General features: G+C 32.9%; 3 protein-coding genes across 5 annotated transcripts in view; 2 read left to right on the top strand and 1 right to left on the bottom strand.

The window, feature by feature from the left end:
* Positions 1–904, top strand: part of LOC105203738 (leucine-rich repeat-containing protein 52) — a 61,709-nt gene extending 60,805 nt beyond the window's left edge. For both annotated transcript variants that reach the window (XM_026131329.2, XM_026131328.2), the window contains exon 4: positions 94–904. In XM_026131329.2, the coding sequence (XP_025987114.1) occupies positions 94–700 (607 nt within the window). In that variant the 3' untranslated portion in view covers positions 701–904. The remainder of the gene's footprint in view (positions 1–93) is intronic.
* Positions 905–1,262: 358 nt separating this feature from the next.
* On the bottom strand, positions 1,263–3,712 carry LOC105203737 (lipoyltransferase 1, mitochondrial). Its single transcript, XM_011172620.3, has 4 exons — positions 2,946–3,712; positions 2,558–2,665; positions 2,156–2,369; positions 1,263–1,969 (listed from the first exon to the last, which is right to left on the bottom strand). The coding sequence occupies exons 1-4, from the start codon at positions 3,465–3,467 to the stop codon at positions 1,611–1,613; spliced, it is 1,203 nt and encodes a 400-aa protein (XP_011170922.1). The 5' UTR covers positions 3,468–3,712; the 3' UTR covers positions 1,263–1,610.
* Positions 3,713–10,505: 6,793 nt separating this feature from the next.
* On the top strand, positions 10,506–17,310 carry LOC105193333 (prolyl endopeptidase). 2 transcript variants are annotated; one of them, XM_026131356.2, is made up of 13 exons: positions 10,506–10,664; positions 11,151–11,240; positions 11,845–12,068; positions 12,159–12,346; positions 12,645–12,870; positions 14,071–14,230; positions 14,305–14,505; positions 14,585–14,767; positions 14,874–14,987; positions 15,151–15,299; positions 15,453–15,665; positions 15,744–16,071; positions 16,183–17,310. In XM_026131356.2, exons 1-13 carry the CDS (start codon positions 10,524–10,526, stop codon positions 16,246–16,248), a joined length of 2,283 nt encoding a protein of 760 aa, XP_025987141.1. In that variant the 5' UTR covers positions 10,506–10,523; the 3' UTR covers positions 16,249–17,310. The 2 variants fall into 2 exon arrangements, with proteins under 2 accessions (XP_025987141.1, XP_025987140.1); XM_026131355.2 differs by lacking the exon at positions 10,506–10,664 and having other exon boundaries at positions 10,764–11,240.
* The last annotated feature ends 187 nt before the right edge of the window (positions 17,311–17,497 follow it).

The raw sequence follows: 17,497 nt of genomic DNA, 5'->3' as shown, positions 1-17,497 counted from the left end.
TTAAAAACAGATTATTTATTTTTGTTTGCAAAATAATTTGATTTTTGATAAATGAAAGCGTTCTGAAATTGTTCCAATTTCTTTTTTTTTCAGAAATCCATGGTCCTGTGATAAGCTTACGCATAATTTGCAAATATATTTAACCCACAGGAATGTACAGTATCATTCAGTATGTGCGACAAGTGCCGAGCCGAAAAAGTTTGAAAAAATGATCGTCTATAATCCACCAATTAAATATGAAAAGCGTCGACCCTTAATAATTTCGAATTCGAAGAAAAACATGACAAAGAAGTATCTTACATCTACGCCGACGTATGAAAATAAAGTTGCTTGTATTAATACGACAAAAGAGGCGAGCTTTGCGAAAGTATTACATTCCATATCGCCGTACTGGTTCTTCACATTTGGATTTTTGCTTGGCGTCGCGTGCGGCATGTTCACTTGCTACTTTTGGCTCACAAAAAAGATGTCTTGTTGTAGCGGATGTTGTCGCAGACGAACTGATAACGATGCTCAAAGAATTTCATTGCTGCAGGATTCATGGCAGTTTGAGGATTCTGTCAACAATAGCACGATATCATGTCCTGATACTCCACCGCCGCCTTATCGTGAAGTTATGTTGCGGCCGGGACTTTACCGTAACACATCGGTTACAACAAATTCAAATAATATTGTCACAAATAATACGGTATATACATAAGTCCTAAAGGTAAGATATTATATCGTTGTTGATTGACTCGTTACTTTGAAATTTAATACGTAAACATGATGCATGTTGACAAAGCCTCATATTTATTATATTTTTTAAGAAATATCAATGTCTTGAGAAGCACGAAAGATAGAATGGCATTGATTTTATTCCAAGTTACGTTATTTATAATAAAACTACTTTGTACTGAGAAAACTTTGATGCATATTATTTTACCAAAATAAATTTTTTTTAATGTGAGAAGCAAGAAATTATAACAAGTATTTTAGCATTTAAATAATAGAATATTTACATTATCACAATCGAAAGATATAAAAGATGCTCTGAGCTTGCTAATAGGTACTGTAATCTTTCAAATGTGATTTTTAATTTTTCTAAATATTAAAACTTTTCATATAAAATGTTGTTTAATATGCAGATTTAGTTTGTAAAATGTTCTATTGCAAATTATAATTTTTTTCCATTACAATAAAAAAAAATAATTTAGATTGTTTTTAACAATCCATGTACAAATCGATAGGTTAATAAAAGAGTTCCGCGATTATAGAAAATCTTTTTTATTTTTTTATAATAATTCATTCACTAACAATTAAAATTAAAATATATTTCGTCTTCTCGATAATGTCAATGATGAAGAATAATGCGTAATGTGCGTTTCATTACGACATTCTTAATCAATCTTAAGACACTGCAATGATAATTGATATTCTACCCAATAACAAACTTTTTTCAATTTTTTTACGTTATATCGCGCATATGTATAAAATATATATTATAGGCACGTAATGTGTGATATACTATATGTACAATTATAATACAACGTATATAATTTCAACAATAATTATTCTCGTTTGAACACAATAACGCTATGAGCAGAATTGTGATTGTCCGAGATTCCGGGTCATTGCAGCGTAGCCTCATCAAGTCTCATATTTTCATCTACGCTTTGGGCCGTATTTAAGGAAACGGTCTTACCGCCAATCGCGGCTATTATGTTTTCCGTTACTTCATGATTGTATCTTGTTCCGCGAATATTACTAATCACGCTTGCATCTTGAGCAAAGTTGGTTGATACTAATCCAGCGGGCAAGCTCATTCTTATTTCTTCCACGATACCGTTCTGCACTTCCAAGCTCAAATTCAGGCGATATATTTTACCATCGTGGGCGGGAAAGTCGAGCGTGCGGGTGACCGTAAACTTTGGCGATTTGCCGAAATTCCAATCCCAAGAACGAAACTCGCTGGCGAATTTATCAATTCCTGCACAATACCAATTTACGAAGACATTTTAAATCTCTTATCAACTAATTATAGATACGTGTAGATACTTATTTCGTTGGTAGTTTTCATTTGATAACGAAGTATGCAAAATTGTTTTCAAACCAATCTTCATATCTTTCTCCACCAAAACATATTTTTCAAATCAAAGCTATTTTGCATACATACCAGGGAACCAGTCTTCAGTTGGATTGATAAACTTGAATCCTTTTTGTTGTTCAACCAGATCATATCTTCCGTCTTCGAGAACGAGAGCTTTCGTTCGCAGATATTCCCAGCCAATAGCGGATAAGAGCTTATCCATTTGGATATTCCGGTTTATATCCAACAAGTTCATTATTGGAGAACGTGTAGAAGTTGTCGCGTTTGTAACAATACCATTCTGAAAGTGCATTCATCCATTATTTTTCTTCTTATTTTTTTATGCATTAAATCATAGAATTAGTTTCAACAAAAAGTAGAGCGATATTAATAAATGCTGTTAATAAATTGTTGAGTTATAAAATCATTTTTACACATATATTTTATAAGAAAATGCAGGCAAGGATGCAATATGGAAAAAAGTCTCACCTCTTTTCTTTCAAGAATTGAGCTTAGATTGGTTTTGTCCACGTTGACCAAAAGTGTGCAATGATGATAAGCGTTTGGTTTTCCCAATTTTGCAGCTGTCCCAGATATCTGTATCATATTATTTAAAAAAATGATTAAAAATATCTACAAGATAATAAATCTCTTTTATATATTAGTTCTGAAACAATCTAGAAGCAAGCAGAGTTTTGTAATCGGTTGTTATAAAATCTGTTTTTTATCTCTGCTTGTTACATCATTCGCGTGAATTATATAACCTATATTCGCGTAATCGCGTAAATCATATTACGTATGCTCATCATACAAATTAACACTTGGTTTTGAACATAAAAAAGGTGATTGTTTGTAAATATGTTGTATCAAAGAATACCTTGCAGTCTCCATTGATTAGAATATCTTCGCGTTCGTTGATTACGCTCTTCAGGCCCCATTGGCGAAACAAGGCGTTTGTAATGATGTTTAGATTGTATCTCCGATTATACTTCTCACGTGGAGTGAAGAACGTTAGGTTGAGATTGCCATTGTCGTGATAAACGGTACCGCCGCCGCTGTTTCGGCGCGCCAGCGCAATATCTGCCTTCTCGGCCGCCTGAACATTGCACTCGAGCCAGGGATTCTGATGACGGCCGAAAACCACGCAAGGGTCGTTCCTCCAGAAGAGCAGTACGTGATGCTTGGAGAAGTCAAAGTTGCGGTACAGCCAGTGCTCCAATGCCAAGTTGACGAACACATCCGTGGATTGCGATATGAATACTGACTTTTCGATGGAGCTGCCGCTGTCGTGAGTGCTATAGGTCGACGCGTACCTGGCGATTCGCCGGGCACCGTTGAGCGATGCGCAGCGCCTGACGGCGGCAAGCAGTCTAGCGGATGAAGACATTGCGTGTGGCATGTTAAAACGAAATGGAATACCCTGTTTGCGTTGTACGAATGGTTGTGCGCGGACTACCTGATCTGTTTAACGTCACCGTGACGCCAATGTCACACGTGCATGTATGTATATGACGTATACATATATATATATATATATATCTCAGTCTTGGATCTAAATGAATCACGAGGATCTCGAATTGTTACCTCGTGCGAGATCAGCCTTGAATCGAATGGTCAATCTCCTTCTCTCGGTAGAGACGGAGAGTGTCATCTATTGTGGACAACACTTAGGAACGTTGGTTTCGCTCGCGGTGATGGAGATCAGGTAGTCGTGCAGGGCGATGGTCTGGTGCAACCACTTCCAGGTCTGGTCCAGGGTGTTGATGCGGTACCGGATACCCAGACAATCTCGGCAGTCCTTTTGCATTCCTCCGTGTGCTGACAGTTTGAAGAAAGTTAAATTCACCCGCGCCGTAGGTAAGGTACGGCCAATCTGGTCTTCCTCTCTCACTCTCTTTCTTTTTTTTTTTGTAGCTTCCGTCGGCTACGTCGCCTGCTGCTCCCGCTTACGGTACACAAATAACCCTCTTCGTTGTCGCAGTACGGCGCGAATCCACTTCGTTGCTCGTCGTGTCACTGGCGGACATGGAACAACATGGAATGAGTCGAGACAGCCTTCAGCTATGGTTTTTATACAGCACTTGGTCGCCTTTTTCACTCGTCGGTTCGTGGTGGGGATTTCACTCCGCTTCGGAGAGGTTATCTAGGTTCGAAGCACAAAGTACAGCTGACCGACGCGTGATACAGCCGCCGCCGCGACGTCACTCCCCTCCTCCTCTCGACGAATTGCCGCCTGCCACCAGACACGACACCAGTGCCACCCGGCACGACACCCATTCCTCACTTATATTCGCAACGCCTCGTAAGCGACCGAATTTCGATCCAGGCGCGTAAATATCGTGATAAGGGCCCCCCGCCGTGGCCGCCGTCTCGAGACGAGGAGTGGCGAGAGGACGCCTCGGAATCGTGCGCGCGCACACGCTCGTGCTGTCGCGCCAGATGTCTCGACACACTACGTTCCGTTTCACGCATGATGTATAAATTTTATCCTTTCAATTGCCCGCATGTTAAACAGGGATGAGACGATACATCATGCGTATCATATGTGAAACGGAACGTAGTCCTTGTCTTATTTGCGATTCGTCTGGCTGCACCGACCGATGTTCGCCAATACGCAGCCGCGCGTAAAACGTAGTCGCGCGAGAAGTAAATATTTATTACATCCGCGCGCCTTTTTTTCACAAGTTCCATAATTTTTCAAGTACTTTCTTATGTCATCAATTATAATAAGTGCGCGCGATACGATATATTTTGCGCGCCGACGACGCCGTGGATTTGTTATCTATAGTTGAGATAATTATCGTTTAGCTTCGTAGGAGACCAGACAGACAGTATATTGCGGGTACAAAGTGCAACGTATACAACGTAAATGTTGTATATGCACATTGTACTGTGTCTTTGTTTCTTTCGTTATCTCGCTTTCTTGCTTCTTATCTTCGCTCACCTATCTGCATTAAAAAGAGGGTATCTCAGATACGCGAGAATCATTTGGACTCGTGGCGTCGATTAATTCGATCGCACACGCATATACTTCATCGATATACGCGACTCTGGAATTATTAGAATTAATACTCGAGGTCAAAAGGTTAATTACATTATTTTCCGCTCTGTACGTACAGAAACAGAAATCATTTTATCTTCGGCGCTAGAAAGAGACGAAGAGAGAGAATGACAAAACAAATATAGAAATATTAGTTAATCATTTAGATTAAATTAATGTCACAGAGTTTCTATTAAGATACCGACCCTCGCAGGGGGTCCGTTTTGCCAAGAAAAATAAGCAGAAATAATTAGTGCCAATCAATAATAGCCTTCAGAAAGATGTAACAGAATAAGAGTTCTCTGAAAAACCGTTTAATTTTAGTTACGATACACATCATCCGTAATGTTCTTCGATGAATAAGAATTTTTTATTTATTTACACGTACACAGTATTACGCTTATAATAAATAACTTAAAATTATCTAGATAAATGATAAAATAAATGATATGTAAACGTGTTTTTGGATATAATTAGATAAAGATGATTTAATTTTAAATTTATCTAGATAAAAGATAAAATTGTATTTCTTTGTAATCCTTTATTATAACATTCTTTACAGTTTTTTCTCATTGGCACTATTGTTACATTAGATCGCTCGTTAGTATTATTATTATTAAATTTATTCTCGATTTAATATTTTAAGATTATTCTCATTTAACTTAAAAAATGGTTTTATCTTATCTTTATTTAGATTATTAAAATGTATTATTTAAAGAACTCCTTCAACTGTATTTCAAGATAAAAAATTCATTCGACACGCAGTTTGACAAATTAGAAAATGCACATAAAATCATACAAGGAATATGAGCATTAAGATCTAATTATAACCGTTAAGTCTCTTTAATTAAGTTATATTTTCACACATCTGTTTATATATTCTCTTATTTTTATTATTATAAAATTATATATTTGATTTAGATGATTTTAAAACAATATCGTATTGTCATTAAGCAAAACTGTCATAGTATACGAACAAAATAATTTAGGATCTAAAAAATAAATTCATATTTATATTTATAAATCCATATTTTTTAAAGCAAGATTCTTTAAATAACTCATTCTGATAAAGAATTCCTCTTTTAATTTGTGAATAAACACGCAAATAAAAATTAAAATGGCAAAATATAGAGGAAATATATCTCACATTATAATGACAAATTTCTTAGTTTACTTATAGTTTTAGTACAATTTTTACATTGCTAATCTGTGAATTTGTTATTAATATTATTATCATTTAAAAAATTCTGTTAGAATAAATGATAACTTGAAGGAATGATTGAAACACTACTTATATTTATTGTTCACATTAACTTAGATAATTTAAAAAAGATAATACTTACTCTGACAATGAGATAAAAATGGAGATAATATATACTTTAATACTCTAAATAAAGATAAGATAAAATTATTTTTTTATTAAGATAATTTTATACAAATTGCAAATATTGTACGTATATACATATGTATAATATAATAGCAAAATTTAATCGACATGTATTGCTTCTAGATTCGTCGCGTTACAACTACATTATTTCCGTATTAAAAATAAAATTATGTTGAAAGGACAAAAAATAGTAGAAAGTATAAAAAAGCTAAAAGAACAAATTTTATAATCCGTTATGGTAAAAGAAGTTAAATATAGAAGGCTAACAGAGATAATAAAATGTTCAACAAACGGTATCGCCAAAAGCACGATAGCATTAACATCGTGCATTTTATCGCCAAAAAAACGTTGTCATCATTAAATGATTGTATTAGCTGTATAGAGTAATTTTTAGTATGTATTAGCATAGAGTGAATTCGCTATAAAAAATTTTTATCTAGAAACGATCATGGACACCGCTCTTGAATTTATCTATCCTAACTTTAATTTTTATCTAACTTAATTCTGAATTTATTTTGTACCAATAAATTTATTTTTAATCTAATAAATGCTATGGAACTTCGATGTGTGGCATTGAAAGCACTTAAACATAAAAATAAAAAAAGACTCCTAATTTATTGTAACCCAAACAGCACAAAATATTTAGCATAAATATTCTGAAAATTTATTTAAAAAAATATGTACTAAAGATTCTATAGGAATTTTTTATAAAAAGATTTTGGAACAATACAAAAAAAATTAATATATAATATAATGTATAAAATGTTTTAGAAATTTATTGAGAGAAAATATTTAGAAAAATATTTCTTTCACATATATATAAATAATTATATATATTGTGATTTTTTTGATATTTATAAATTTTCCGAACATAAGAACATGTACAAAATATTTATGTGTGCATTTAAATATTTTTTTATATTTTATAAATATTATATAAATATATTTTGTGTTGTTTGGGATTGTAGAACATAAATGCATATTCCGAATACTAAAGTTACAAGGCACTAAGTTGTAATGAAACGTGAATAGTAATAAAAGATTAAACGAAGAGGAATTTGCACCATGATATGCTATATATTATGTCGATCTGCATTTCCTGAAACGTGTCCTCGAAACTTGTTTCTACTAGAAAATGCAAATTCGCATGTATATTTTACTGGTAAACATCCGATAATGCAAGATCAAGGGGAAGAAGGGAGAGCAAAAAACAGCGTAAATTATCAGACATCGCGTGTTATATGTACTTCATTGAGATTCGAACAGAAGCATTTTTTTTCTCTGTTCGCGATTTAATTTTACTTGATAGTCATTTATGCTGTTATATATTTATAGTTGTTTATAGTTGTTTATAATCATTTATAACCCAAAAATTAATAGTTAAACATCTATAAATATATAGCATAAATGACTATGAAATATAATTATGTAATTGCAATAATTTTTATCTCTCAAAGTACGAGAGAAAGTGCGAACAGAGAAAAAGTATTTTTATTTTATTTTTACCATTCGTATGTTGATACTTTGCTATATTAATACTTGAAATTGTCGTAATTTATCTTAAAATTTTTTATAGTCGATAAACTATAAATATAAAGTTATTACTAACATTATAGTAGTAATAACTATAAAAATGAAGATTCCAACCATAAATTATTTTACTATACAATTATAGCTATCAAGGTCTTTTCTTTCAATGTACATTCATAACAATAAGTTAGTTGCCGCCGTCAATATATCTACGACACTGCTTTCATTCGTAATGTAGTGCGTTGTACCGAAGTCTCGTTCACGTGTCAATTACTATCACGCGCGACGAGAGGAGGGGGCAATTGAGGCCTGCCGATAAGGAGATATTGCGTCCCGCACCCTACTACACCCCCCATGGATAGCAACGACGACGTTGAACTTATAGTCACACGCACATTTAAGACAAAAAAAGAGCGAGAGACCAAGATCCCGACGGGTCAATGTATCACTTCCCGATAATTATCGCAATGTCGACTGTTAAATAATTAACGTATGTTCTGATATGTTGCAGTTTCTTCTTTGCGAGGAAAATGTGCAAAACATCCATTCGTTTTAACTGAACCATGTTTTCTTTTTGCAGTTATGAAACCAAATGTTTAGACTAGGTGAAAAAGAAAAGATAATATAATTAATGGATTAAAGAAGAGAGCGAGAGTGAGAGAGAGAGAGAGAGAGAGAGAGAGAGAGAGAGAGGCGACTGACGAGTCTGGATTCCAAATGATGGTCGCAAACAAAAATGTCATGACTAATTGGGTTTGATTTAATGCACTCGCCACAAACTTTTTCTTTCTTACGTACATTCTGAAGTAGAAGTCTGGAGTCAAAATATTGGAAATAATTTTAATAAATCCTGATTTGCTCGCAGTATTCGCGATACACGCGTTTAGGATTATTTTCTATTATTAAATTCATTCCAGACAATCTATAATTCGTAGCATAAAATTTTAATTTATAATTTTGCGTGACCCGCATTATTACGCGAAAAATCGTCTGAAGAATCAGAATACATACATATACAAAAATGCACATGTGTGTCATAACACAGCATATGAAACAGTAAATAAAATTCTATTCTGATATCTGAATTACAAGCTACATCTAATATGGGCTTTGTGGAGTACATATTGCGATTACATGTACTAACCAACATGAAAACTGAGTCATTCTATTTGTAGCCACGTTGACAAAGAATGTTAAGTAACTGATGCTAACGCCAATTTATTCGATTCTTGCATTGAATTGTTTTCATTGCGCATTAGTCTAGAGTCAGCCTATAAATCAATTAGTTTTATTGTATTGTATATACTAGTCCATCGCGCGTATGTATGTGTGTTCAGTTATAAACAATAAAAATATTACTTATGTTATTATTATCATTCTTATTTGTATTATAAGCACGACTCTGAGCGATAAGAAAATAATCTTATCCAGTGGTAAACAAAATAATAGTTAATAATTAATGATTAATGATTGATAATGATAATAACAGAAAGAAAATTTAGATTTCGTATTCATTTTTCGAAGGATAAATTTTATTTTATCGAAAGCTACGTTTACGTAGCATATTTCTATAGAAGTATTTTTAATTTTTTTGCTAATAATATTTTTATTAATTTTATCATTTTTAATTTTCTTAAGTTTTATTATTTATTTTAAATTTTTCTTTTATGAAAATTATCGCGTATTATAACATGCTATATAAATTGGTATTCAAGAAAATGCAAGTACCAGCCACAATTTTATGGCTGCCAACAATTAATTAATCAAGGTAGATAAATGATTAGCAAATATTGTGATATCGCATATATTTAGTACTTAACTAATCTAAATAACAAAGACAGAATTTTTATCTGAACTGTTTGTGAAATTTAGAAAGAAAATTCTACAATATTTTAGCAGATGCAAAAAATAGCGATAATTTTTTGTTGTAATACTTAACAGCACACTTCATTCAGGGGATGTCCCAGGGATGTCCTCAGGACGTACGGACGTCCCACGGGCGTTCCATGAACGTCCTTGGGAGATCTGTGCTGTAGACGTTTATCTAACATTAGCAAAACATTTTTTTTTTTTATGTAGCTATCAACTTGTAATTAAGAATTCAAGCAGGTAATAAAGCTAAATAAAATTGTCCTTTAATACAAAGTATTATAAAGCAAAGATAAGGCTTTCACACGGCATACTTATCAAAAACATTTTTGAAATGTACGAACGACTATCGAACGCCCCATGGACGTCCCTGGGACATCTGTGCTGTGTGGGGTTACTTGAATCTCAAATTTAAAATATATTTAATGTTTCTATAATTGTACGAATAACAAAATATCCTAAATAAAATCGAGGATAAATTTTAAAACTATCCGGATTAAACGTTCGTTCGGTTTAGTGCCGAACGTTCCCGCGCTCGAATGTACCGCGTCGTGGATGTAAAGTCGAAGCCGACGTGTTCTTTCCAAGTTCGTCTGGTTCGTCATCGAGGCTTCGACTAGAGGACGACGATGCGTGCGGCAATACGTCCGCTCAATGGATTCCAATGGAAAGCCTGGAAAGCGCTCCAAGGCTACCTCGGTACCTGGCGGCACGTTGACAATCGCGGGAATTTGCGAGCGGCACGCTGGGTGACGTCCACAGCTGCACCTGTGAGAATTAATCGTATGCCGTGTCGCCGCGCGAGGTTCTCTTCTCCGATAATGCGTGCACGCCTGCACGCATTAATCATAATCCGTCACCGCGCAGTCACCGCGCGTAAACCGCAAACATCGTCGACGATCACGTGATCCGGATTGGCGTTTTTTTTTTCTTCGTCGCACCTTCCCGCGGAACGGAGGACGCGTAAACCAGCATAAACTCGCAACGAAATTATTGATATCGACCGACAGGATTAGTCGTCCTCTCTGATTTTATCGTATCATGCTGCGTCATCCAAGATAAGCGTCTCGAGTTTAATCAGGACTAATTTTACGAGCGTGACAGAACGATAGAACGCTGGAGCAGGTCCAGATCACGTGATTCGGTGTTTGCTCCGGTGACAATCGGTGTACATGGGAAGAGGTCTCACACGTGTGTGAATATCGTTAGACAAGGTTTCTCTGTGCGTTTAGGCGGCGTTTCATCGTACACGGGAGGATACAAGTCAATCGAAAATTATGACGAGGATACAATACCCCGAGGCGCGCAGGGATGAGAGCGTCGTTGATGATTATCACGGTGTTGAGGTTAGGATGCATGTTGCAGAGTGTCTCGAGTTAAATCTTAAAAAAAAAATGTCTACCGTAGTTTTCGTAAAAAAGATGTTTAACACTTGACATTTGAGCTTAATGGTTAACTAAACTAATTTATTTAATTAGTATTTAAATAATTTTTCTAATAATATATATTGACGCTAACTCCTAATAAGATGTGTAATTCTTAAAGGTAATCAATAGTAATTTAATGGGCATTTAATTTTCTTATCAAACGACAATTAGCTTTTACGCAGAGATTGTGAAGGAAGACAATTATTACCATATTAAGTTGAAATTTTATGTATTGAGTTCAAATACAGTTACACTTTTATTGTGATTTTTTAAGAAGGAATCATTTATATATATATGTATGTATATGTATATGTATGTGTGTGTGTGTGTGTGTGTGTGTGTGTGTGTGTGTGTGTGTGTGTGTGTAATACACACACACAGTATTTAAAATAGGATATATTTTAAGTATAACTATAATAATAATAAACTATGTAATATAATATTACATTATAAATGACAGTATATTATAATAATAATGAGATGCATATGAATATAAAGGATTACTATTTTTTTTTATTTGCAGGTAAGAGATCCTTATAGATGGCTCGAAGATCCAGATTCAACAGAAACAAAAGCTTTTGTTGATGCTCAAAATACTATTACTAAACCATATCTGGCTTCATATAAATCACGTGATAATATTCATGATCGTTTGAAACAATTGTGGGATTTTCCAAAATACTCATGTCCTGCCAAACATGGTGAAAAATATTACTTTTATAAAAATACTGGTTTGCAAAACCAAAGGTATATAATTCTAATTTCCATTTCTTAACATATATCCATATACATTTAAAGCATTCTAACTTAATGAATTTTTTATTATTTTTATTCCAGTGTCTTATATGTACAAGATACCCTTGAAAGTGAACCAAGAGTATTTCTTGATCCAAATACTTTTTCTGAGGATGGAACTGTTGCAATTACCAGTAGTAGTTTTAGCGAGGATGGTGGCATTTTTGCATATGGATTATCTAAAAGTGGTTCTGACTGGAGTACTATTCATTTCCTGAATGCACATACTGGTAAAATAATGTTGAAATTTTTAAACTTTCTAATTATGTTGCTTTGATACAATACTTGTTTATTTGCAGTGATAGGAAGTTGTTGCTTTTATTTTTTATAATAACAATTTGGTAATGACATTATGATTTTCAATGACAACACTAGTGTTGGGGAACAGTCAGTGTTATCATTACAGTTATGAAAATTGTAACGTCATTACTAAATCGTTATTATAAATAAATAAAATACCGGAAAAGTAACGATTTCTTATCTTTGTTTATTTGTTAAAAATATATAAAATATATAATGTTCATAAAGGTGAAAAGTATCCAGAAATTTTGGAAAAAGTCAAGTTTTCACCGATTGCATGGACTCATGATAATCGTGGTATCTTTTATGGACAATATCGAGATCAGCAAGGAAAAACTGATGGTTCAGAAACGCTAGGTAATCAAAATCAAAAATTGTGCTACCATGTTGTTGGTACATCACAATCAGATGATGTGGTTGCGGTTGAGTTTCCTGAAGAACCATTGTGGAGGATGTAAGTTTTATACTTACAGTTTTTATATTTACGTATGACGCTACTGTACAAAGTTTTATTATTTATTTAGGTATTTAAATTATTATATAACAAACCAATAGTAAATCAAAATACATTTAGTTATATTTTTAAATATATTTAGATTTGCTAATATCAGTCTATATCAATCAAGAGACATAGAATCTCACACCAAATGAACGCGCAGCAAAAAGACACACACACACACACACACACACACACACACACACACACAGCTGTCTCTTTTCAGGGTGTCCTTTTTTAGTTTCGACCTTGCAGTGTGATTAAAAGCCGCGATACAGGCTTTTGCATAGCTGCATAATCGTATGCATAAAGAAATTGATTGGCCCGTTAGCACATGCATAAGAAAATGGACCAATCAATTTCCTTATGCATACAGTTATGCAACTATGCAAAAGCCTGTATCACGGCCTTAACTTTTGACTTCTGCTTTATCAGATGGTAACATGTTACATGCATAAAAATATCTATAGTTACACATTAATCATTAAAACGGAAGTAAGAAGTTAGCCACACAGCAAGGCCCAAACTGAAAAAGTAGTATTCGCCCGCGAAATTTTAAACCGACATAACTTGTATAATTTGTAAAATAATTTTGATATTTCGTACATCACTGTATTTATTAGAAGGAACGCCATAATTTTTATTACAGAAATATTCATTTTACCATGCAAAAGTTCTACATGTCTCTCTGTTTTTTAACATAGATAATTTTTTTAAGTGATTGTACTCACAATAAAATTTAGTTCAAACCGTATAATTTAATATTATTTTTATTTAATATTATTTTAATATTATTTTTATTTAATAATATTTTTATCTTTGTTAGTTTACTAGATAAAAGGAGGTGGCCACTTATACCGGGATACTTTATATATGTATGGACGTGTGTATATACATACACACATATGATTATGCTTAATCCTCTGGAGCTGACAATAAGTCTATTGGATTTACGATCAATTATAAATCTTGAATTTTTATTAAAATAAACTTAGGATTGATATTTATTCTTTTTTATACGAATTAATTAGCATTGTTTAGTCAACATAAATTAAATGGGTCTAATAGTACTATTGACCGCTTTAGAGGCATAATATATAAAAAGAATAACTTATTTGTTTGCATATGTATTTTTGATAAATCTATTGTTTTTATCAGAGGTGCACAAGTGTCTGATTGTGGTAATTGGCTCATAATTACTCCTCTGAAGGATTGCAGAGATAATTTAGTATATTTTACACCATTAAAAAGTGGAATGGAAATAAAAAATAACTTGCCATTGACCCAAGTTGTCGATAAACTTGAAGCTGATTATGAAGTTAGTACTGAATATTTTGTTCTTTCTTAAATATTCTTATATATTTCTGTATTATTATCATAGTGTGTTTTCAGTATGTGACCAATATTGGTAGCAAAGCTGTGTTCCGTACAAATAAAAATGCACCTAATTACAAGTTGATAGCTATAGATTTGTTGGATTATGAACAACATAAATGGGTTGATCTTTTGCCAGAACATCCTGAGAATGTACTAGATTGGGCTAATGCCGTAGATGGAGACAAATTTGTTGCTTGTTACATACAAGATGTTAAGGTAAATACGTGAATATGAATCTGAAATACTCAAATTGATTACTGTAAAGAAGGGACACTAACAATCAAATGTTTTATAGAACATTTTGCAATTACATTGCTTGAACACTGGTCAAGTTCTTAGAACGTTTCCTCTTGATCTTGGTACTGTTGTCGGATTCTCAGGAGAAAAGAAATACTCTGAGATATTTTATCAATTTACATCATTCCTAACTCCGGGTATTATATATACAATCGATTTAAAAAAGGAAAAGGAGCCACGAGTTAGTATATATCTTTTCAAATGCTATAAGTATGATTTGTAATATATGATACATTTTTCTATTAAGTGTAGTTACAACTTGATTCAATGATTGGTATTGTTTTTAGATCTTGCGAGAAATCAAAGTGAAGGGTTTTGATGCGAGTTTATACAAGACTAGTCAAATATTTTATCCAAGCAAGGATGGTACAAAAATACCCATGTTTATAGTAACAAAGAATGTATGTAGGTTATTTAAAAAATCAATTAGATATGTTTTATTATTATATGAGCTAGGTTTTCAATATACATACTTAAAAATAGTTTAAGATTATCAAAAAATTTCCTATCTTTCTTTTCACTGATGTTAAAATTATAAAAATCACCAGAACATTTTTTATGTAGGATGCTGTATTGGATGGAACTATGCCAGGGTTACTTTATGGATATGGTGGTTTTAATGCAAGTATCCAACCTACATTCAGCGTTACAAGACTTGTCTTTATACAACATTTCAATGGCGTACTTGCTGTTGCTAATGTTCGTGGAGGAGGGTATGTAAAGCACGTAAAACGGGGGAAATATATTCATAAATATTATATATATATATGTGTGTATATATATATATATATATATATATATATATATATATATATATATAATTTATAAAAATAAATGTATCTATACAAAAAGTTTTTGTGTTATAGTGAATATGGGGAAAGATGGCACAATGCGGGACGCTTCTTTAACAGGCAAAATGTATTCGATGATTTTCAATATGCAGCAAAGTATCTTGTAGAAAATGGATACACTACCTCTGCGAAATTAACGATTCAAGGTGGCAGTAATGGTGGTCTAGCTGTTGCTGTATGTATAAATCAAAGACCTGATCTGTTTGGCGCCGCCATAGCTCAAGTGGGGTTAGTTTAGTATTTTTAATTTATTTTAAAATTATCAATGTATGTGTATAAAATATTAATTTCTTTTGTAAATTGCAGAGTTATGGATATGTTACGCTTTCATAAGTTTACTATCGGTTCTGCTTGGGTCTCGGATTATGGAAGCTCCGATGATCCCAAGCATTTCGAAAACTTGTTGAAATATTCACCTTTACATAATGTAAGAGTGCCACCAGATGACATACAGTATCCAGCGATGTTGCTTCTGACTGCTGATCATGATGACCGTGTTGTACCTTTGCATACTCTTAAATTAACAGCAACTCTTCAACATAAACTTGGAAATGTGTCAAAACAGAAAAATCCTTTATTGGCAAGAATAGATACTAAGGCGGGCCATGGAGGTGGAAAACCAACCATGAAAGTGGTAAATATTTCTAAAGTCACAGAAAACGATTTGCATTTAAAGCATATGTACAAATAATTTTATTTAAAAAAGATTAGGCATAGTGAATTTTTATTACACATTTTATTTCAGATTGAAGAAAGTACCGACATCTTATCATTTATCGCGCAATCCTTGGGCTTGGAATTCAAATTGTAATAAATGCTAAGAAAAGAACTGTAAATCCAATACATTTTACATAAATTCAAAATCAAGAAATTTATAATGTGATGTAATGCGCTTTTGAGATTATTATGTATATTGCAACGTATTGTTGTGAAATTATCAGGTATGCTTTCATTACAAATTCTTTTATAATAATGTGTTTATATGAAATAAAAACAAGAAAATTTGTACTTTACGATAATATTTACAACGTGCATTTCTCTTTTATGTAATAAGCATGCAATCGTGTATAAAACTCGATCGTGTAATCAAGTATGGGAAACACACAATGAAGTGTCTAGTGTTCATTTCAAGATTATATCTAAAAGTATATATAATAATTAGTTTGTGTGTGTATGTGTGTGTGTGTATGTGTCTTTAACTAAAGTGTTAATCTCTGTGCAGAGATATCTCTATATTTGTTATCTATTACATGGAAAAAAATATTTAAAAAATATATGATAAATAAAAACGTTTAAAATGTTTTTAAAAGTAACTCGTGAAGCTTCACATTTATCGGTGCATCAATATTTGTTAATATTTTAATAAGAATTAACAATACTTCTGCAACTTGTACTCAGGATCCTTGATGTAGTTATGATTGTATAAACTCAATCGGAAGATAGCATTGATGGAACAACTTACCGGGTGGTGAATGATTCATTTCTAAATTGATGTTAATTTCTCAATTATACTTAATATCATACCAAATTTGTAACCGCGCTCACGAACGCGACACGAACGCGATACTTCGTTCACGGCTTAGTAATCTTAACTTTCTCTATATATAACGATAGCCTATAATAAAAGAAATTGGGCGCTAGACAGTGAGTGAACGTGCCACTCTTCCAAAGACACAAAATGTCACAAAATTTTAATATTAATAAACGTGGACTTCGACGACTCCGAAAGCCGACCGCTCAGCTGCGGAACTGGCAGAGAATGGTTTGGTGCGAGCGGTCAGAATTTAGGAAAACGAGAAATTATACAATAATATTATTTATTATTTTATCCAGAAATATGTCGGCAAATAAAAAGTATTTTATGTATTTATTATATTATTTATGATATTTTTACACATTTTGTTACATCATGAAACAATCGCACTTTTGAATGACTGTTGATAATGTTCATTACATCAACCATTTCTTTTAAATAATTACTGTTAATGTAACGAAAAATATATTTTGGCTTTGAATTGTTTATCAAAGTTAAAATTTTATTTTCGCTTGTAAATTGTAAT

This window comes from Solenopsis invicta, chromosome 1 (genome assembly GCF_016802725.1).
Source record: "Solenopsis invicta isolate M01_SB chromosome 1, UNIL_Sinv_3.0, whole genome shotgun sequence".
NCBI lineage: Eukaryota > Metazoa > Arthropoda > Insecta > Hymenoptera > Formicidae > Solenopsis > Solenopsis invicta.
Note: the sequence above shows the minus strand (reverse complement) of the source record. Positions and strands in the feature narration are given on the sequence as shown.